Source organism: Nycticebus coucang, chromosome 19 (assembly GCF_027406575.1).
Source record: "Nycticebus coucang isolate mNycCou1 chromosome 19, mNycCou1.pri, whole genome shotgun sequence".
Classification (NCBI taxonomy): domain Eukaryota; kingdom Metazoa; phylum Chordata; class Mammalia; order Primates; family Lorisidae; genus Nycticebus; species Nycticebus coucang.
The window spans coordinates 14,738,676-14,762,381 of record NC_069798.1 but is presented as its reverse complement, the minus strand read 5'-3'; the positions used below and the strand labels follow the sequence as shown (position 1 = coordinate 14,762,381).

Genomic DNA, 23,706 nt, shown 5'->3' with positions numbered 1-23,706 from the left:
TTTTGGACCCAATCTCTAAGACTTAGATCTAATTGGACTGGCAGTTCTTGACAATTAAAAGAACAGTCTGTTTTCCAAATCAAATCTCAGTTTAAAGGACATAAAAAAGATTCAATAAATTCTGAAGTCAACCTCATGGTTTAGATCTTGTCTTAGATGGAATGGGGAATTGGGAGGAAGGAAGAGAGAGGAGGAAGGAAAAAGTTGACAAAATCTCTATGCTGTTGTTATTCTCCAAGATTTTGACTCAACCCATATTCTAAGAATTCTAAAGACTCTGGACTCCTGCAGGGACTGTCTGGGATAGACAACATAAACAGGCCTTTCTAGCAACATTATTTTTGTTCTAGGCCTTGATCCAGTGATCTTTAGGTAAAATTTTTCTCTTGCTCAATTCTCTAAGAACTGACCTAAAAGGATGTTAATAATTCATTTTCTCACCAAACTAAACAATTACTTACTGATTCTTCTTGAACACTGAGTCCAAGTGTTTCAGCAACAACTGCAGCTAAATTGAAAGATGACTTATCAGTGGGATAACTGCTTGTCCCATGTGTTTCTAAGTAAGAAAAAACAACAATTATACAACTGCAGAGACTAGATGTCTAAAAATTACAAAAAAGGGAGCTGGGCATGGTGGCTCATGACAGTAATCCCAGCACTTTGGGAGGCTGAAGTGGGAAGATTACTTGAGGCTAAGAACACAAGAACAGACTGAGCAATACAGCAAGACCCCCATCTCTACAACAAAAATAAAAAAACTCCAGCTGGGTATCGTGGAGCACACCTGTAGTTTCCAGCTACTCAGGAGGCTGAGGCCAAAGGATCACTTGAGCCCAAGAGTTTGAGGTGATAATGAGCTATGATCCAATGCCTGTACTCTAACCCAAGAGAGTAAAACAGAAGAGAGAGGAAGGGAAGAAGGAAGATGGAAGGGAGGGAGGGAGAGAGGGAGGAAGGAAGAAAAAAGCTCAGAGAAACATTGCATAAAATCACTTTATAAGATTATACTGGACAAAGTTTTAAATTCTGTCCAAAAAAGTTCAAAATATCTACTATAAATGGCACTACCTTGCAGGTATTTAATGTCCACACTTGTTAAATGTTTTCAACTAAGTTTCCTATTTTTCCAAAATGAATTAAATGCAATAGGTAGATTTTTCTTATTGCCACTGGGAGAAAAAAAAATCATAAAATGAACTTACTGTGAGTTTTGATACAACGTGAGTTATCAAACCACAGTTTTATCTTTCATAGAAAGTTTGTGGGAGACTTTTATTACTAAAAGTTACTATTTTTCAAGTTTTAAGTTAAGACACAGGAATCACCACCAATGTTCAAGTATTTTATAAAGTTTTGTGCATATAGTTTTGGTAACTCAGCATTTATGAAGCACTTACTAAGTTCCAGGCATTGTGCTAAGCACCAGATGAAAAGAAAGAGTTCTTATTCTTAAGGAGTTTATGAGCTACAGTTGAAAGGTAAAACAAGAATTTCAGTACAATGTGAAAAATTATAATGAAAGTACATATAAGAAGTGATTTAAACACAGAGAAAAAAACTCCTATATCTGCCTTGGGAAAATCAAGGTAAGTTTTATAGTAAGTGATGTGTAAAGTGGACCTTGAGAAAAAGAGGAATGTAACAGGTTAAGTGGATCTGAAACATAAAGTAGGATTCTAGGCATGTTCAAGGGTGTAGATAAGGGAAACAAAATTGCTAAATTGCGTGTTCAATTGTTAGAAATCACATTGCAGAAGATGGAAGTAGCAGAAGATGGGCTCAGTTGGGTTGTCTGGAGTCAGATTTTGCTAAGAAGTTTAGAATTTATCTTGTATACAATGAAGAAATATCCAAGAATTTTTTTTTTTTTTTTTTTGAGACAGAGTTTCACTATGTCACCCTTGGTAGAGTGCCATGGCGTCACAGCTCACAGTAACTTCAAACTCCTGGGCTTAAGCAATTCTCTTGCCTCAGCCTCCCAAGTAGCTGGGACTACAGGCGCCCGCTACAATGCCCGGCTATTTTTTGGTTGTACATGTCACTGTTGTTTAGCAGGCCGAGGCTGAGCTCGAACCCACCAGCTCCGGTGTTATGTGGCTGGCACCCTAGCTGCTGAGCTACAGGCACCAGAACCGATATCCAAGAATGGAAGACAGAAGCAATATTTGGGTTATAAAAGTTAATTATGGTTGTAACAGGCTCATAAGGCAAGAAATAGTCATTAATAGGCAAGAAGACAAATTAGTTTACTGAAACAGTCTTGATGAGAGATGCCTAAATTAGTACAAAGGTGTGCAGAAGAATATGGAAAACGGATGTGCAGGAGGCAGAACAGTAAGACTTAGAGGCTGGTTAGATATAAGAGATGAAGAAGCAGGAATCTAGGATGACTCTAAGTTTTTGATTTAGGTAACTTAAGAGATATGCACTCACTCATTGAGATTGTAAACACACATGAGGAGGTTTGACAGGAAGGTGTCAATTTGGACATGCTAAAGTTGAAGGATAGGCAGGTAGAGATGTTCAACAGCAGAGAGATACACTGGTTTGGAATCCAGGAGAAAAGTCTTGGACAGAGATATAGATTTGGGATTTATTAACATATAAGCCACAGCCGAATACACACATTCAGTGAGATTTCTCCAGAAAGAGATAGAAAGTGAGGTAAGAACAGGCCCAGGAGTATGTATTTTGGAGAACAGCAACATCGATGGCTTTTGCCGGAAGCAGTTCTAGTGTAGTGAGGAAGAGAGTGTGAGAATGTTTTCTTTCTTTCCACGTCCCCTATCCCTCTCCTCCCATTTCTTTCTCTCATGAGGGATGGGAGTGGGGTTGAAATTCATACCATAGTGGATTTGGGAGTGATGAAAAAAGAAAGTACAGATACTGGGTATACATCACTTTTTCAACTTTGAAGAGAAGCTGTAGTGAAAACAATTAAAAGAGGTTTTATTTTTAGAAGATAGACGATAACGTGTATATAAGAAGAAAACAGTAGAGACACTGTATACAAAGAGGACAATTGATGGAGTAAAGTCCTGCTAACAGCAGAAGAGATGTGGCTCTGGAGTGCTGAGAAGCAAGGATCTGTCACACTCAATATAAAATGATCAGAATGTAAGTTTTGCATACAAACGAGTAAGTGATTAACCCTGGCCAATTCTTCTAACTGGGCTCTAGATCCCATCTTCATTGACTTTTTCAAGAATCTAGCAATTGTTCCCTCTTTCTCCAGAATTACTAATCCTCCCCTTACTTGATCATCCCACTAGCATAAATATATGTTGACTATGCAATAATAGTCCACTCCGAAAAACTCTCCCTTGACCCATATACCTGTCTAGACACTGTCCAGCTCTCTCCTTGCCTTTACCATAAAACGCTCTTTCCATTTTCCCTGTCCCTGGTTTCCCTTGAGCACGACACTGTCTCAGATGGTCACTGTTACACCTTTAGTTTTTAATCATGCTACTAGTTTAACACCCAATGACCTCCATGCATCCAAATCCAGTGATCAATTTGCAAGGGTTTAACATAGTTGGCTGTTCTTTCTTCCCCTTTCCCCATGGCTTAAAGGACCTCACTGTTAGTTGTCCTATCTCACTGGCAGCCCTTTCTCTATTTTTTTGGCCCCTCCTCATTTCTGCAACCTCTAAATCACCACCTCAATGGCATCAATATTGCCTCTAAAGGACGGTGAAAAATGGATTTTTCTTTTTTTTTTTTTTTGAGGGAGAGGCTCACTCTGTCACCCTGGGTGGTGTACTCTGGTGTAATACAAGAAAGTAATGTTATTCTATTATTCATATTAATATTTCTACCCATATTAATGTGAATTCCTTGTAATTTTAAATAAAGAAGACTTTACAGTGATATATTCATTCAACAAATATATAGTTCACAGCAACCTCAAACTCTCAGGCTCAAGCGACCCTCCTGCCTCAGCCTCTCGAGCAGCTGGGACTGCAGCCCCGCCACAGGCTGGACGAATTTTTCTGCTTTTAGTTCTTGCTCTTGCTCAGGCTGGTCCTGAGCTCCTCCCACACTAAGATTACAGGCGTGAGCCACCACTCCTGGCTGAAAAATGGTTCTTGAGGCACAAAATAAACGTACTCTATTTGTGTATAAAGCATGCACACACACACACACACACACACACACACAATACATACAGATGTTATACAGTACATCTGTAGTATTAAAATTCCACATGGAAAGTGAATAGGAAAAAAAATATCTAAAAAGGCTGGGGGTGGGGTAATAATGAAAAAAAGAAAAAGTTGAAAATCATTGCTTTACATAATGGAGTTCCCCAGAGCTTAGTACTTGAACTTCTCTTCCCCATCTATACTCAACCTGTTTGGTAATTGCATCCAGTCTCATGGTTTTAGATACCATTTCGGTTGATGGCAATTCTATTATTTCTCTTGTCCAAACACATCTCCTTTCCCTTCACCCTACTCTAACCACACAGGCTTCCTTAATGCTCCTCAAACAAACCACCTGGCACCGTCACTGCCAAGGCTTTTGTGCTCACTGATGTCTGGGTCTGGGATGCCCTTTTCCCTTGTGACTCTCTTCTCTCCTCAGTCTCTGTTAAAGTGTCCCTTTAGGAGTAAGGCTTTGTAATATTCCTCCTTTCCCTGCTTCACTTTTCTTCATAGTACTTCCTCCTACCTGACATATATTTATTTTCTTTCTTTTTCAACTAAATTTGTAGGCTCCATGAGGACTAGGGCTTTGTTTTGTTGAGTGCCTGGAGTACAATAGACACTTACATATTTGTTGAATGAATATATCACTATAAGTCTTCTTTATTTAAAATTACAAGGAATTCACATTAATATGGGTAGAAATATTAATATGAATAATAGAACAACATTACTTTCCAATATGAAAGACTTGTAAACAACTAGTAATATAAACAACATTATATTAAAACTCTATGAAAGACTTGTAAACAACTAGTAATATAAACAACATTATATTAAAACTCTTATTTTTTTTTTTTGGAGACAGAGCCTCAAGCTGTTGCCCTGGGTAGAGTGCCGTGGTATCACAGCTGACAGCAACCTCCAACTCTTGGGCTCAAGCGATTCTCTTGTCTCTGCCTCCCAAGTAGCTGGGACTATAGGTGCCTGCCACGATGCCCAGCTATTTTTTGGTTGCAGCCATCATTGTTGTTTGGTGGGCTGGATTTGAACCTGCCAGCTCAGGTGTATGTGGCTGGCGCCTTAGCGGCTTGAGCCACAGTTGCCAAGCCTATATTAAAACTCCTAATATCATCTAATGCAGACTGTTGATCACTCTTGCCCACTAACAACCATAAACTTTACACTTATAAAGTAGTATCAATATGTTGCTTACTAGCTATTAGAGGTTGACTTTGATCACAAGTGTCAGCTACTAGAATTTCATTTTCATTAGAATTATGTTGTGGATGAGTTGATGCCTTCGAAACTTTTCTCAGTTCTAAGGGGGAAAAAGAAAGGAGAGAGACTATATGATAAACAATAATGAAAAATCTAAAAATATTATTTTTGTTTTTATTACCTGTCTTTAAATGCATTAGTACATATAAGTAACTATTTTATTGACATAATTTTCATATTTTAAGAAATAAGTTTTACTAAAAAATGAATAAATAAATAAAAAAGAAAGAAGTTTTACTTTTACTAAGAAACAAAGCTGCAAGTTAGAACAATGGGATAGAGAGGACCAGAACAGACAAACTTCTTCTGACCTAAGGAGCTTAAAAATAGGGATATTTTAATGTTTTTTTTTCTGTCTATTTGTTATAATCAGCAGGTTAATTTAAAAAGTATACTAAACTATATATCTTTACAATCTTTGTTTTAGGGTTTTATTTAGAGAAGGAAACTCTGAAACATTTTCATCAGGAATCGTTCTTTTATTTAAGAATTTAATTCAAAGAAAATTAAAAGAAGGACAAAGAGAATTAGTGCTTTCCTATTTATCAGTTGAAAATAATATTAAAAAGCTACTGTTTCAAGGGAAACAAGCAAGAGTGCTTAGAGAACAGGACATACTAGATATTAAATCATTTAAAATTTTAAAATAATTTACATTATCCAAAAGTTTTACCTTAAAACCAAATTTCAGATTTTAGGTAAAATATGACCAGAACAAGATTAAAAGAAATTAAGTTTCTAAATACTGTAGTTAAATGTTGCTTTCATACAAAATAGAAATAAACCAAAAGCATTTTTATTGGCTACAAAAGATGACTTTCCTAATACAGAAAATTGCTATGGTTCCTTTTCTGGATATTCGCAGATGATTCATGTCTTGTTTAATAGTAGACTAAAGGCAAATAATATTCATTCTAGATCTATGATCTTAACATTTTAATTTAGCTCCTAATTATGTGTAGGATTTTTAACAGTTCTTTTGTTTTCCACTAGATGGTGATGTGAACTCATAAAAATATAGGAGAAAACTGCCAGTGTTTCATTATCATAAGATCTGCTTATTTTTTTTAAAGGCATACCTACTGTTAACAGTTTATTTGCATTGTATAAATATTTCTACAATTATGTATATTCTTTCCCCCCAGATGCTTTCCTCGTTAAAAATAATTTTGGTTAAAAATTAAAGTCTTTACCATTTACTTTAGATTAACATATAAGGAATAATCTCTGTATCATGTTACACAATCAATTTCATGACTATATGAAAAGCCAGTTTCAAAGAGTTTAGGAGAAATAGTAAACTCAGTTGGAATTAGAAACATGCTAAAGATGTCAAAACGTGGACATATTATAAAGCCATTTCTTATCATTAATTCCTACAAATTATAACAAATAAAAACAGCCAGTTAAAGACAGCTCCAGTGGTTGGCATGCTTCCAGGCAAGCCCGGGAAAGTACAAAAGCTTAGAGCTAGGAAGACCTATATTTTAATTTTTACTCATCTACATACCTGACAGTTGATGGCAAGTTATTTAAACTTTCTAAACATGTCTTTCCTCATTTATAAAACAAAGGAGTTAATAGCTACCTTACAAGCCTGTTTTGAGATTTACAATATAGCAATAATGTATGCAAATCATTCGGCATAATACTTGGCACAGAGGAGGTGAAAAGTAATGTTAAGTTCCTTTCCCCTTCTATCGCACTCAGATATATATATATATTTCTGAAATAAAAAGAAACTACTAATTATATTTATAAAATACAGTGTTTATACAGTCATATGAGCAACACGTATCTTTAAATAACATAGGCAGAAAATGCATTCTCAGGCAATTTACTGATGGAAGTTAAACTCACAGTTATACCATGAATTACCTGAACAATGATTACCTTCTTTCTACTAAAATGAGTAACCTAATAACTAGCAGATGAATACTCTTTTGTAAAACCAGACAACTAAAATACAAAATTCCAACTCACCATTTGGACACACAGAGAGCTCCGATTTAGTATGTGTTTGTTCTATGTATCGGACATGGAGGCTCTCCTTCCTTCGTAGCCGGTTACTGCCAGAAAATGAGAAGGCTGTTATTGGTGAATCTGGAATAACATTTTCCTCATATTCAAACTCAGTTGCGTGATGCTGTTGATCATTCCTAGAGGCAAATGAAAGAAAATCAATTCAACAAATATTAATTAAAATATCTACTACATAGTATGGAGCTAGTAGAACACACAGTTGAAGCTGTAAGAGGTGTACCTTGCACTTAACCTTTCAAATCTAAGGATTAGTGAGGCACGAAAATAATTACAGTACCAACTGGGGAATATTATTACAAAAAGTAAGGTAAAAAATGTAGCTGGTAGCACTTGAAGTGAAATTAAAAGCACATCACAGAGGATCCACATAACTTAAGTAAAGGCATGAAGTCCTGTGTACTTAATATTGCAGAAGAACAAGCTAGAACCACATGAAGAACAGCCTTGAGTAATGTGCACTTAACTTAGAAGGCAAGAAGAAAGGAATTAAGGTTATGAGACAATCAACAGCAGTGTGCAAGAGTGGCTGGGACTGAAGAGGCAAGGAAATCAATTAGACAGTGGCTATAATGGCCCAGGCAAGAGCTTCTGCGGTTTGAACGAGAGTATTGTTAAGTACATACAGAAAGGAAAGAACCAATGTTAAATACTGTGGCCATAGAATTAGCATGACTCAGCAAACACATAGGATGATAATTACCAACAACTATTGTGCATTTACATTGTATGGCACTAAAGAGGACATGTATCAGTTTAATTACCACAACTCTCTGAGGAATTATCACCTTCATTTTCTTAATGAGGAAATGTCAGTGGTCAGACTCTAGGGGCCTTTATCATTAACCACTGATGTGCTATCCTTAGTCTACAAGTGGGTTTCAAAATTTGAGTTTCTGTCACTGCTTCTATCCAGGCTGGACAGCAGTCACAAGAGTTCTATTAGGACTTAAGAATTATCAATTAAATCTGATTAAAATCCTGCCCTATCTGCCCATTTCACCAAAAACACATAAGCCAAAATCCTTCAAATGATCCACAAAGATCCTATGTTCTCTGACTGTCCCTGTTCCCCATTACTTCTCTTTCCTATTGTACTCTGCATCAACCTAAGGTATGAGTATGCTTGGTGTGTTCACACCTTAGGTTCTTTGCTCTAGCAGTTCCACGGGCTTGAAATGTTCACTCCCAGATTTCCATATGATTAATTACCTCATCTCCTTTAAGACTCTGCTGAAATTTTGTTAAAATTGCAACATCCTTCCCACAATTTAGTATTCCTGTTCCCCGTTATTCTATACTATTAACATTATCCACAGCATTTACTGATTTCTAATGTAGCATACAACTTATGTCTATTGCTCACCTATTAGAAGGTAAGCTCTTAGAGAATAGGATCTTTGGTTCATTGATATTTCACAAAGCACATAGTACAGGGTGTCCCCAAGGTCACCATAAATAAGAAAAATTAACAAACCAATTATACCTTATATTTTTAGTATTTTTATTTATATATCAACACATAGAAAAATATTTTGTAATGAACATTTTGTAAATAAAGGTACATTTAGCTACAATTACCCATTTTCTCTTTGAATGTATGTATAGCAACCTTTAAGACACCCTGTAGACACTGAATAAATATTTGTTGAATGACTATGAGACATTCCCAGATTCAACTAGAGAAATAAATTTATGTGGATCTAGGCATGTTCTTGCCCAACACAATTGTACATATTTATGAAGATATAACATGATCTTCCAATATATGTATACAATGTAGAATGATTATATCAAGTTAATTAACATATCCACCACTTCACATACTTATCCTTTTCTTGTGGTAAAAACATTTAAAATCTATTCTTCGGGCAATTTTGAAATACATAATTATTTGTTGTTAGTCAATATTCTGTGTAACAGGTCTAATATCTAATTCTTCATCTTTTCCTGTAATCCTATTCTTATTCTGGAAAACTGGAGTAAGTCGCATGAGAAGGCCTTATAGATTAATGGAGTGTGAAATCTATCGGACCTAGCTTTAATCACGTCACAGCCTGCTTGCCTATTAGTCACAAAAATTCAATCTGAAACATGAATGAGTCATGAAAAGAAACTGATTTCCTGGCAGAGTCAATGTGGAATTAGCAGGAATCACAAAAAGGAAAAACAAAACAAAACCCCACCACAAAACTAGCTTTGAGGTGCCCAAAATTAGCGATGACTTTGTCCTCTTTTGTCATAAAACAGAAGAGAAAACAAACCAAAACAACTTTCATGCATTAACCAAGTTTGTTCTTTAAAACACTGTTTTGGCTTAGCACCTGTAGCACAGTGGTTATGGTGCCAGCCACATACACGGATGGTAGCGGGTTCGAACCCAGCCTGGGGCCAGCTAGACAACAATGACAGCTACAACAAAATATAGCCAGGTGTTGTGGTGGGCACCTGTGGTCCCAGCTACTTGGGAGGCTGAGGTAAGAGACTCGCTTAAGCCCAAGAGTTGGAGGTTGCTGTGAGCTGTGATGCTACAGCACTCTACCAAGGGTGACATAGTGAGACTGTTTCAAAAAAACAAACAAACCAAAAAACAAGAAAACACTGTCTCACTCTGATTTTCTCAGAAAAGTTAGGGATCATGCCACAGTTTTTGGTTAAATTAATTATGCACACTTGTGATCCTTCTCCTTTCGCTTTTCCGGGAGCAATTTTTTGCTCCTTTAAATTCCTGTCAAAATAGTTGTCAAAATAGTTCCTCCTCACCTATCAGAATATAGGGTTTCCCTTCATAAGGAATCTCTGTTTTTAATATTCAGCTTTTCCCTTCTCTAGTCTAAAGAACTTGTATTTCCAGTTAAAATGCACTTTAGATTTAATGAAGCAATATCATAACTATCAAGTTCATCTAAATCAGTGATTTTCCATCTTCCTAATGTCATGGCCCTTTAATAAAGTTCCTGTGGGTCATGACCCACAGGTTGAGAACTGCTGATCTAAATGTTCTGATTTTCAAAAATGAGAAGAGGACTCCCTAAAATACAAACTAGTAGTCTGGTATACTGGCCCCTTATAACCAGTATAAGTTTATCATGTGAATGATTCAAATAAGATTAATTTTCAAAAGACTAATTTTTAAAAGTAGGGATATTAGACCAGTTGTTCTGAGGAATGCCTTATGGTATATCTAGCTCTCAGAAAGGCATCTAACAATGATTCTCTCAATATCTTCTCACAAAAAAATGGAAGAAATACAAACTTCATATCAGTAAAGGAAGACTCCTTGTCACCCTGGGTAGAGTGCTGTGTCACAGCTCATGGTAACCTCCAGCTCTTGGGTTTAGGCGATTCTCTTGCCTTAGCCTCCCGAGTAGCTGGGACTACAGGCGCCCATCATGATGCCCGGCTATTTTTTTTTTCTGTTGTAGTTTGGCTGGGGATGGGTTTGAACCTGCCACCCTTGGTATAGGGGGCCGGTGCCCGACTTACTGAGCCACAGGCGCCGCCCCTGACATAAATTGTTATTAATGAAGGAACTCTGCAGTGGTATGCTTCAGGGCTCCTATCCTCAGGGAGGTTTTGTTCAACATTTTATTAATGATCTTGATGCCAGGCACTGGTAGACATTCAAATTTGTGGAAGACATAAGGTAATATAATATATAGCAGGGGGAAAATCAGCATATAAAAAACCTCCCCTACCCTAAGGTTAGAATAATGGGCAAAAACTAACAAAATGAAACAGAACAAGAAGAAACACTAGATATAACCCTTAATGAACTGACTCAAATGAGAGAACCCAGGCTCTGCCACCTATGGAGTGACACCATGTAGGTAACCTTCTGAGGGTGTTTTAGTACGTGACTATAGAAAGAGTACGTAAACTCTGAAGTGAGACCTGGATTCAAATCCTGGGTCTGACAATTACCAGTCACATTATTTACCTTTCTGAGCCTCAGTTTCCTCATCTATAAAATAGGTGTGGTATTGTATTTCTTTTTTGCAGGGAAGTTGTGGAAAAGAAAAAATAATACAAAGATGTAACCCAGTGCCCCTCCAAATGCGTAAGTACTCGTGTATTGCTTAATCATGGGAATATGTTTGCTCTGAAAATGTTAGGTGATTGTGTCGTCGTGGGAACAGTATAGTTACACACTTACACAAATCTACATGGTATAGCCTACTGCACACGTAGGCTACATGGTATAGCCTACTGCTCCTAGGATAGAAACCTATACAGCATGTTACTGTGCTGAATACTTGCAGGTAACTGTATATGACGGTAGGTATCTGTGTATCTACACATATCTATATATAGAAAAGGCACAGTAAAAATGCTTTATTATAATTTTATGGGACCACCTTCATACAATCAGTCCACTGTTGGCTGAAACATTGTTATCAGGTGCAGGACTGTATTTAATCAATAGTGCTATTACCTTAAAATGAGAGAGTAGGTTAAATAACACAAGGTTTCCTCAATAATCTACTATGAAGCCATGACTCTGAAGTCCTATATTTATATCTAAGACAGCAAATTTACAACTAGATAATAGAGAAGACATTGACTTTAAGGTTCTAGTTAACTGAAAACCTCATAAAGAGCCACCAGTGGCATGCATTTTAGGCCATATTAATATAAATAAAAAGATACAGGAACAGGGACCAGTATTGGTCTATTGATCAGGCTATGCCTATAATACTGAGTTCTTAATTAAGATACTGATACACTAAAACACTAAAGAGAAATGGCCCTTTCAAGAGTCTTCAAGAGTCTTGAAGTCCTGCCACATGAGTAACAGTTAGTGAGCAGAGGATATCCACCCCAGAGAAGACAAGACTTGAGAGAGCCATGCCAGCTGTCCCCATGTATCAAAAATGTAGTCAAGGGTCGGGTGCAGGGGCTCATGCCTGTAATCCTAGCACTCTGAGAGGCTGAGGCAGGCGGATCACTTAAGCTTATGAGTTTGAGACTAGCCTGAACGAAAGCGAGAACTCATCTCTACTAAAAAATAGAAATAAAAACTGAGGCAAGAGAATCGCTTGAGCCCAAGAGGTGGGAGGTTCCTGTGAGCTATGACACCACAGCACTCTACCCCGGGCAACAGCTTAAGACTCTTATCTCAAAAGACAAACCAACAAACAAACTAACAAACAAAAAAGTAGTCAAGGAGAACAGGGGGTAGATATGTTCCAGAAGGTCCCGGAAGACAAAATCTGAATCAACAATTTGTAAGCAAGGTGATTTTTATACACACTTGGAACTTGATAATAATTTTATCTCAAAAATTAAATAGTCTTAGAAAACAGTGAACTTGTACTAGAGATCTCCAGACAATGACTATTTGTTAAACAAGTTGCACAAGGAATTCAATTTAGAAGAGAGAGTGAATGAAATGAATCCTATAGTCTTTTGAAATCTCCCGTAACTTTTACTGACCCATCACATCTATTTCTCAAAACAAAGAGAAGTAATACCTAGCTTAAATACTTGCTTTCTGTGGTTGGCAGAGTTAATATATATATTATATTAATATTATTTATATAGTAATATTATTAATATATAAATAAATCCATATTAATATATTAATGTATATAATATATAAATATTCCTACATATTTATATACAGAAATTATATACATATATTAATATATATTTATATACAGCATATATTTATATAGTATATGTAAATAAACCTTTATAATGGCATATTTTTACTGAATAACTCCAGTGTCACTAACAACCGTCCTACCATATAAGGTATCTATAACATTAAAACTAGCTCAGAAGTCAGAATCACTATATTTAACAAGCGGTAATGTAAGTCAAATAACATTTTTTCTAAAGTTCAGGAGAATTTCCGGCACTTATAACTTTATGGTGATTTAGGTAGTCAGGGGAAACTAGGCTGCCTTTACAAGATGTTACTTGCTATTTTTTTTTTAACTGCCAAGCAAAGGGAAATTTGAGGAGAGCAAGCTACAGAAGAGGCTGGTTCATGTACATCTGCTATCTTAAATTTAAGAAGAGAACCGAAAGACAATAGATTATCTCCTACATATTCTGATTAAGCATGACCTAAATGAAACATACATGCCCTGAGCTCATCTGTATGATTAGTTTTCATTGTAATTTCACATTTTTAGACTTTACCTCATTTCTAAAATATCAATGTGCTTTAACAGGAAAATCTGTGTATCTGAGAACACTAAAAATAAATTCTAAACTAATTAGAATTCATATTTCTACCAAGCAGATGACATAATATAGTTTCAACATACTTTTAATACACCTTGGTTTTTGAGGCAATTATCTATCTAGTTTTGTATTAACCTGTACTCACTATCTTATCTATCTTTGGTATTTATAACTATCAAAGCTGATGTGTTCAAAATACCATAAGCTAGGCTCAGTGCCCATAGCTAAGTGGTTAGAGAGCTGGCCACATACACCAGGGCTGGAGGGTTCAAACTCGGCCCCGGCTTGCTAAACAACAATGACAACAACAAAAAAATAGCTGGGCATTGTGGCGGGTGCCTGAGGTCCCAACTACTTGGGAGGCTGAGGCAAGAGAATTGGTTAAGCCCAAGAGTTTGATGTTGTATGAACTGTGACACCATAGCATTCTACCGAGGGTGACATAGTGAGACTTTGCCCCAAAATAAATAAATAAACATAAGCTACATGTGCTAAACCATTTCATATAATAAATTAATGAACATCAACATCACTTATTTAAAATCCTCACAACAACCTGAAATAAATTTACTTAAAAAAATAAAATAAAATAAAATCCTCGGAACCAGATGGGATTCAGTTCAGGTTGTTTTCCTAAAAAAAAACAACAACAGTCATACAGAGCATAAATAGGTAATAACATCTCCAGTGGGGTCTGAGGCATCATCCTGTAATCAAACACACTGATATTTTCACAGCAAATATAAGAATACTCACATGAAGTGGGATAAGCAAAGACTGTCAATGAATTTATAGTCAGGTACAGTAAGTCAGGTTGTAAACATTTCAAATAAAACTATCTTTGTTTTGGGGGTGGTACCTGTGGCTCAAGGAGTAGGGCACCAGTCCCATATGCTGGAGGTGGCTGGGTTCAAACCCAGCCCCGGCCAAAAACCACAAAAAAAAACAAACAAAAAAATAACTATCTTTGTTTTGGAATTATGTATCAAAGATTGTAGATGTATGTCCTAGCTTCTCTTCATTACAGAGTATGAGCAAAATTAGAAAGTGTTGGCATTTTCATGTACATTTTCTAATCTCAGTCCGATCGCATAGCCTGCTTTCCTCATCTACTATCCCTCCTCAAAATTCCTTTTGGCTATCAGTGTTCAGTAGACTGATCACCTGGGAGAAATATCAGAATTCTACAGGATATCCATTATCCTAAAAGTAGAGAGATAAGCATGTTCATTTCACCTGTGAGACTGCGTATACACAGATAACTATCCTAAGCCAAAATAACATGTTATGTCTACATAGTTTATCAAAGGTTTTATAGATGTCTACTCAAGTGGAACAGGATCTCAGGAACTCCTATACCACCATTAGGGCTATCCTAAATCCAAAGTTTTAAAAACTACTACCTAAGTTTTATATAAATGGTAACTAAGAGCTGGCTAAAAATCTCTGCTCTGCACTAGTCAGACCATATCCAGAAAAATATCCTTTTTGTTAGACAGCATTGCATAATGGAAAGAACAAAGGCTCTTAAATCAGAAGATATGATTCTGAGTGATGGTCTTATTACTTACTACGTGTGAGACAACAGGCAAGTTATTTGACTCTGTAAGCCTTGGTTTCTTACTTACAGTGAGATTAGAAATAATAACCATAAAACTTACATAAGAAGAAATGGCACACAAAAGAAAAGTTACTATTCTTATTCCTTAAAATAAATGGGGTGGGGGGGAATGGGAGAGGAACAGAGGAAGGAAGAAGATGTACAGGCTTGAGTATTGTATCAGAGGAAATACTTTTATGATGCTTCTAGGACAGGTTATAAGGGAGATAATAAAACTCCCTTTTATTTAAAATATAAGAAATTTTATAATTTATTATTTATAATATATCATAAAAAAAAATAAATCAAAGTTGTTTAAATACAATGTTGATATTTTATATACTCACTAACCTAAGAGATGCATACATACTCTTTACACACACATATACTCCCAAAAGAGAAACAAAAATATAATGATTTTCTTTATATTTTTTACTCCAGAATACTTCATCAATTTTTAAAATGAAATGTTCAACTCTCTCTCTCTCTCTCTTTTTTTTTTTTTTAGAGACAGAGTCTCACTTTATCACCCTCGGTAGAGTGCCGTGACAAAACAGCTCACAGCAACCTCCAACTCCTGGGTTTAGGCAATTCTCTTGCCTCAGCCTCCCAAGTAGCTAGGACTACAGGTGTACAGGTGCCTGGCACAACACCCGGCTATTTTTTTGTTACAGTTTGGCCGGGGCTGGGTTTGAACCCACCACCCTCAGTATATGGGGCCGGTGCCCTACTCACTGAGCCATAGCGCCACCCTCTCCCTTTTTTTTTTTTTAAGACAGAGTCTCACTCTGTCACCCTCAGTACAATGCAGTGGCATCATAACTCAGAGCAACCTCAAAGTCCTGGGCTTGAGCAATACTCTTGTCTCAGCCTCCTGAGTAGCTAGGACTACAGATGTGAGCCACTAAGCCTGGCTAGTTTTTCTATTTTTAGTAGAGATAGGGTCTCAGTCTTGCTCAGGCTAGTCTTGAACCCCTGAGCTCAGGCAATCTGCCTATCTCAGCCTCCCAGGAAATGTGCAACTCTGAAGCAGCTTCACTATTTTGTACAGTTGAGCAAAATAAATAAAGAAAAGCTGAAAGAAAATACTCAATTTTGGAAAAATACTTACTCAATTTTTTGCTGTAATTGCTCAGAAAGCTTTTTATTTTCTTCCTGTAGAGTATTTTTTTCATTCACTGAAAACATGAAAAAGGTGGCACTTAATATAGTCATACTGACATCTGTGTCAGGCTTTTCAAAAAAGATATGTTAACATTTACAAAGAAATTAGGATATCTAATTCTAAGTCACAGTGTTATTCACGGTTAATGGTACTGTGCAAAACCAATCTTTTACTAGGTAGTGATTACTACCTCTCACATTGTACCAGTTCTGTGTAACTGATTAACTGATAACTTTATGTAATGCTTGTGTGCAAAAATGAGAGAGTATATACATACTTGCTAACTCAAGGACTGTAGTGCATTTATTCACACTAAGGGTAACAAAGCATTTCATCTAGTTACTAGCAATTAGTCCTACTAATTTCAAATACTATCTTAGCAAGAGTCACTTATCTTGAAGTAAATTTGATCATAAAAATAAAGGTAAATATCACTATAATTTTATAACATAAATATTGAGTCAAATTTTCTTCTAGTTATACTAAATGTTTCATGATTAAGAGTATTAATAACTTAAATATATCCACTGATGTATTATCTATTTATTTGAATCTATGTTCACCAACTTTTCCTATTTATACTTAATTTATAAAGCAGAAACCCAATTTTGAGATATAATTTCCACTAGAACCAGCACAAAACTCTTGGCAATGTTTAGCGTGATATCATTGGTTACGCAAGTGTTTTACCAGGAGGACTAGACCCAAGAATTCAAATCACAGTAAATATAATCAACCCATACCAAAGAAGGTTAATCCAAACTGTGTTAATAATTTAACGGTTTATAAATCTAAATATATTTTCTTACATTCAGTAAATTTTTTCGATTATCTACAATATGTGAGGTTACTAATCTACCTTCTGTGGAGGATCTAAAAAAAATTAAGATATAGATAATGGCCTAAAGAAAAGTGTAGCCTAATAAGGGAAACAAAATACTACATAAACCTGCTTCACACAATTGAAAGTGACTGGGAGAAAGGTATTGAGAGAAGTACAAATAAAGTATTGAAGAATTTCTAAGTAGAAAAATGTCACTGTTGGCCTTTGGATTCATCAAAGGCCAATATCACTAAACCAGACAGATTACTCTACGCTGAGAATTGGTGGAGCCAAGAAAGAAAAACTGGGTATAACAAATAGTAGAAAGCTTTCAAAATCAGGTTAAGAGATTGGAACCATATCGAAAATACAGGGTGTCCATAAAGTCCATGTGCAATTTAAAATAGTTAGCCATTTTAAATTGCAAATGAACTTTATGAACACCCTGTATTATCAGTTACCATTTTTCAAAGATGAATGACGGGAAGACTGAATTGCTAGTACATGGCACACACCAAAGTGAGAAGAAAGCATCAACAATCAGGTGGCCATTAAATGAGTATCTGGGCCTATCTGGGTGCAGAAACAGGAAGTAAGGAGAGGCAGAGGAATTATTACAAAGGCAGAATCAGTAGTATTTGACAACTCATCCTTTATACCCGTGACAGGAGTAACAATGACCTTAGATTTCCTTTTAAGATAGTTTACTTGACTCTCCCTCTCCGTCTCCAAGTGAAAAGACAAAGCAACTCTAAATATTAGTCTTTTGAAAAGCCAGAAATGGTGCCATGAGCAGATCAAAACTACAAAAAACTTTATGAATTATTAAAAATAGGCTCAGAGAAAAATCCAAGGAAAAAATACCTTTAAAACAGTGAATTTTTGGGCAGCGCCTGTGGCTCAGTGAGTAGGGTACCAGCCCCATATACCGAGGGTGGTAGGTTCGAACCCAGCCCCGGCCAAACTGCAACAAAAAATAGCCCAGCTACTCGGGAGTGAGGCAGAGAATCACCTAAGCCCAAGAACTGTGACGCCACAGCACTCTACCGAGGGTGACAAAATGAGACTCTGTCTCTAAAAACAAACAAACAAACAAAAAATAGTGAATTTTCCCAATAGAACCTCTTATCAATTCTAATGTCAGAGGCGGCAAGGCTCAGAAATTGCTGAATCAGGAAATAAAAGGTCATTAATAGTTGCCCTTAGACTATAGTCATGAGGATGGATTTCTAGAAGTTATGGCATAGGAGAGTCCATTATAAATACTGAGACAAGGAAATCAGCACAGTGCTCCGAAATAACTTACGGTAAACACTAGAGAAGGCATCTTTGTATCTAGAAGACATACTATCCATATATCCTATATAAAAGCTCTCTAGCCAGATGTCCTACCCTCCCACTTTCAGCCACTGAAATAGGGATCCTGTAAATCAGAACTTGCATTTACCATCAGCAAAGCAGGATTCTTCCTTAGGTTAAGGAAATTAAGACCGCATTTAATAAAACCAATTAATTCAAGAGATAACTACAATTATAGATAGATAGGCAAACAAGAGTAGGCAAATGCTTGAAAAAAACTAGTAACATTCTTTCGTCCATTTATTTATTTATTTATTTAAAGACAGGTCTCACTCTGTTGCGCAGGCTAGAGTGCAGTGACATTATCATAGCTCACAGCAACCTCAAATTCCGGAGCTCAAGTGATCTTCCTGGCTCAGCCTCCAGAGGACCTGGGGCTACAGGTGTGTGCCATCAGGCCTGGCTAATGAAAAAATAACATTTAAAAATGTAAAAGAATCAAAACTAGTCAAAGAAGATGTCACTCTGGATAAGTAGTTTTTTATCTTTTATTAAGTATGATATAACCAACATTAGAAAGATTTCAAAGGCTGATGGATTCATTAAGAAACAACAGGCTGTCATGAAAAAGAAACAAAGACCACACACACAGAAAACTTTGTGAAGTGAGAGGAAAGCAGAAAAGGTGTGACTGAAGACAGGATTACTGTCACCTAAGTGATTCTCCCAGAATTCAATACAAAGTAATTAACTTCTGAAGAATAAAAGAAAAAGTAGGCTGCACGGGGACCTAACATCTGTCCAATATGAGCTCCAGAAGAATAAAGAGAGAACAGAAAAGAGAAAACAAGGCCAGGCACTGGGTCTCACATCTCTAACCCCAGCATTTGGGATGCCAAGTTGGATCACAGCCAAGTACACCCTTGGTCCCAGTCTCAGTTATTCAAGAGGCTGAGGTGGGAGGATCACGGCAGCTCAGAAGTCTGAGGTTACAATGAGCTATGAACATGCCACTGCACTCCAGCCTGGCCAACACACTAGACGCTATCTCAAAAAAACAAAACAAAACAAAAAACAGACAAGGGGGTGGGGAAGAAATACTCAAAGAAGTTAACAGAGCAAACCTTCTTGGCTAAGCAAACACTTGAGGTGGTCAAGTGGATTAGAAACTCCAGCAGTCTTACTATAAAACTGTTAAATCTGTATGATAGTACATGGGAGTTTTTACTAATTATCTTTCTTTGTGTAGGTTTTAAAAATTTCATTAGAAAAAAACAGACTTGGAAAAGGGAAAAATTTGGTTATAGAAATAACTTAGCATAACAGAAACTAATGAAGAAGAAATCAGTATATATTGAACAAGAGATCTAAAGAAATTACGCAGAGTGCAGTAGAGAAGAGGATGGAAAAACAGGACAGGGATGCTAAGGGATACAAAGAACAGAATGATGAAATCTTACCAGAATTCAGACGACAGAGCATGAAGAGCACATAATATTTGAAGAGTTAATAGCTAACGATTTTCCAGATACTATTAAAGATGCAATTCCACAGATTATAGAATATATACTAAGCAGAATTAAAAAAGAAATGTGTTGAAATTGTACTAAAACTATAGAACATAAAAATGGAAGAAAAATATCTTAACAGTAGCCAGAGAAAAATAATTTTTACCTAGCAAAATAATCTTAGAAGAATAAAGGTGAAAAAACACATTTTAGGATAAAAAACTGAGAGTTCAGAACCAACAAACTCTCTAAAGGAACTTCTACACTTGATCTTCGCCAAAAGGCCGAGAAGTAATCTCTAAAGAACTTCTCCTCTCAGAAGGGAAAACAATCCCAGAAGAAAAGTGAGATGCAAAAAGAAATGATAAGCAATGACACTGGTAAATATGTATATGTGGTTAAGTCTTTTTTTTTTTTTTGAGACAGAGTCTCACTTATTAACCCTCGGTACAGTGCCGAAGGTTACACAGCTCACAGCAACCTCCAAATCCTTGGGCTTAGGGGATTCTCTTGCCTCAGCCTCCCAAGTACCTGGGATTACAGGCGCCCGCCATGACACCGGCTATTTTTTTGTTGCAGTTTGGCTGGGGCTGGGTTTGAACCCACCACCCTTGGTATATGGGGCTGGCGCCCTACTCACTGAGCCACAGGTGCCACCCTGTAGTTAAGTCTTTTAAAATTGTTTGGATAAAGGTAATTTTTAAAAAAATAACTTGTAGGGCGAAAAAATACAGGAAAGAATTGGTCAAAAGAAGCACGTAAGTAGAGAAGGGGGTGATCACAGTAAGTGCTTTAAAGTCCTTATATTATTTTAAAAATAATTAAAATAGTAACTTTAAAATGCAAGGTAAATTTTCAAGATTGACAGAAAATAGAAATAAAGGGTTTTAAACAACAGTAAAATATCAAATAAAAATGAAATAAGGGCACATATACCCTCAAAACTCAGTAAATAGAAAAAATAAAACAAAAAAAGCAAGATAGAAAGAAAAAGAAGCATCTAAAGGAGAGATTTTTCATGTATGTCTATGTTAAAAAACAAACAAAAAGAAGTAATTATGGGCTTGGTGCCTGGCTCAGACAGCTGGGGCGCCAGTCATATACACCTGAACTGGTGGGTTCGAATACAGCCTGGGCCCACCAAACAACAATGACAGCTGTAACCAAACAATAGCCGGGCGCCTGTAGTCCCAGCTACTTGGGAGGCAGAGGCAGGAGAATCGCTTGAGCCCAGGAGTTGGAGGTTGCTGTGAGCTGTGATGCCACAGCACTCTACCCGGGGTGACAGCTTGAGGCTCTGTCTCAAACAATAACAACAAAAAAGAAGTAATTGTGGGAAAGTGGCAGTAGTGACAGCAATTTTTCAATCTCTCCAAATCCCCATGGGAAAAACACAGAGCAACTAGATCGAAACACCAAATAATATACCTCACAAAAGAGGTGAAAGGCCTTTATAAAGAAAATCATGAACCCTTAAAAAAGAAATAGTAGACAATATTAACGAATGGAAGAACATACCGTGCTCATGGCTGGGAAGAATCAACAACATTGGTAAAATGTCTATACTTCCCAAAGCAATCTACAGATTCAATGCTATCCCTATTAAAACACCAACATCATCCTTTCAAGACTTGGAAAAAATGATTCTTTGTTTTGTGTGGAACCAAAAAAACTCCATGTAGCCAAGGCAATTCTTAGTAACAAAAACAAAGCCAGGGGCATCAACCTACCAGACTTTACTACAAGACCATAGTGATCACAACAGCACGGTATTGGCATAAAAATAAGAGGCCTGTACATCTGGAACCGAATAGAAACCCAGGAGATGAAACAAACAGCTTACAGCCACCTAACGTTTGATAAACCAAACAAGAACATACACTGGGGGAAAGAATCCCTATTTAATAAATGATGCTGGGAGAATTGGATATCCACATGTAAAAGACTGAAACTGGACCCGCACCTTCCTCCACTCACAAAATTGATTCAAGATGGATAAAAGATCTTAATCTAAGGTATGAAACAATTAAAATCCTCAAAGATAGTGTGGGGAAAACCCTGGAAGATATTGGCCTGGGGAAGAACTTCATGAGAAAGACTTGCGTGACAATCGCAACAACAAAAATAAACAAATGGGACTTAATGAAACTGAACCGCTTCTGTACAGCTAAGGCGACAACAACCAAAGCAAACATACAACCTACACATTGGAAAAGGATACTTGCATATTTTGATTCAGACAAAAGCTTGCTAACTAGGATCAACAGACAACTCAAATTAATAAACATAAAATGAGCCAACAGTCCCTTAGATCACTGTGCAAGAGAGATGAATAGAACCTTCCCTAAAGAAGACAGACGAAGGACTAACAAACATGAAAAAATGCTCATCATCCCTGATTATTAGAGAAATGCAAATCAAAACTACCCTGAGATATCATCTAACCCCAGTGAGAATGGCCCATATCACAAAATCTCAAAACTGCAGATGCTGGCGTAGATGTGGAGAGAAGGGAACACTTTTACACTGCTGGTGGGACTGCAAACTAGTACAACCTTTTTGGAAGGAAGTATGGAGAAACCTCAAAGCACTCAAGCTACACCTCCCATTTGATCCTGCAATCCTATTGTTGGGCATGTACCCAGAAGAAAAAAAATCCTTTTACCACAGGGACACTTGCACTAAACTATTTATTGCAGCTCAATTTACAATCGCCAAAATGTGGAAACAGCCTAAATGCCCACCGACCCAGGAATGGATTAACAAGCTGTGATATAGGCTCGGCATCTGAAACAGAGGGGTATATGCTCCAGCCACATATACCAAGGGTGGCGGGTTCGAACCCAGCCCGGGCCAGATAAACAACAATAACACCTATAACCAAAAAATAGACGGGCATTGTGGAAGGTGCCTATAGTCCCGGCTACTTGGGAGGCTGAGGAAAGGGAATCTTTTAAGCCCAAGAGTTTGAGATTGCTGTGAGCTGTAATGCCATAGCACTCTATGGAGGGCAACATAGTGAGCCTCTGTCTGAAAAAAAAAACAAACCAAAAACCCAAGCTGTGGTATATGTATACCATGGAATACTATTCAGCCACAAAAAAGATGGAGACTTTACATCCTTTGTATTAACCTGGATGGATGTGGAACATGTTATTCTTAGTAAAGCATCACAAGAATGGAGAAATAAGAATCCTATGTACTGGGTGGCGCCTGTGGCTCAAGGAGAAGGGCGCCAGCCCCATGTACTGGAGGCGGTGGGTTCAAACCCAGCCCTGGCCAAAAACTGCAATAACAACAACAACAACAAAAGAATCCTATGTACTCAATTCTGATATGAGGACAATTAAGGTCCTAGTACACAGTGAGGGGTGGGGATGGGTGAGCTAAGAAAGGGATAGAGGGAGGGGCTGAGGGGTTAAGGGGTGTGGTTCACCTTTTGAGGGTGGGACACAAATATAAGAGAGTCCTTATCTAACAAAAACAAGCAATGTAACCTGGTTCTATGTATCCTCAATGAATTTCCAACAATAAAAAAAAAATTCTAGATGGATTAAATATGTAAATTTAAAAGTATATATGTACAGACAGTACAAAATTGTAGACTATTTTTATATTCTGGGGGGTAGCGGAAAAAAAGC

At 36.9% G+C, this 23,706-nt stretch overlaps 1 protein-coding gene across 3 annotated transcripts in view; it reads right to left on the bottom strand.

Annotated features, from left to right (window-relative positions):
* RBBP8 (RB binding protein 8, endonuclease) overlaps positions 1-23,706 on the bottom strand; it is a 129,330-nt gene that overhangs the window by 28,746 nt on the left and 76,878 nt on the right. For 2 of the 3 annotated variants that reach the window (XM_053571584.1, XM_053571583.1), the window contains exons 6-9: positions 16,382-16,448; positions 7,419-7,594; positions 5,371-5,475; positions 462-559 (exon numbers count right to left, since the gene is read on the bottom strand). In XM_053571584.1, coding sequence (XP_053427559.1) covers positions 462-559; positions 5,371-5,475; positions 7,419-7,594; positions 16,382-16,448 — 446 coding nt within the window. The remainder of the gene's footprint in view (positions 1-461; positions 560-5,370; positions 5,476-7,418; positions 7,595-16,381; positions 16,449-23,706) is intronic. The other variant, XM_053571585.1, reaches the window with a different exon arrangement.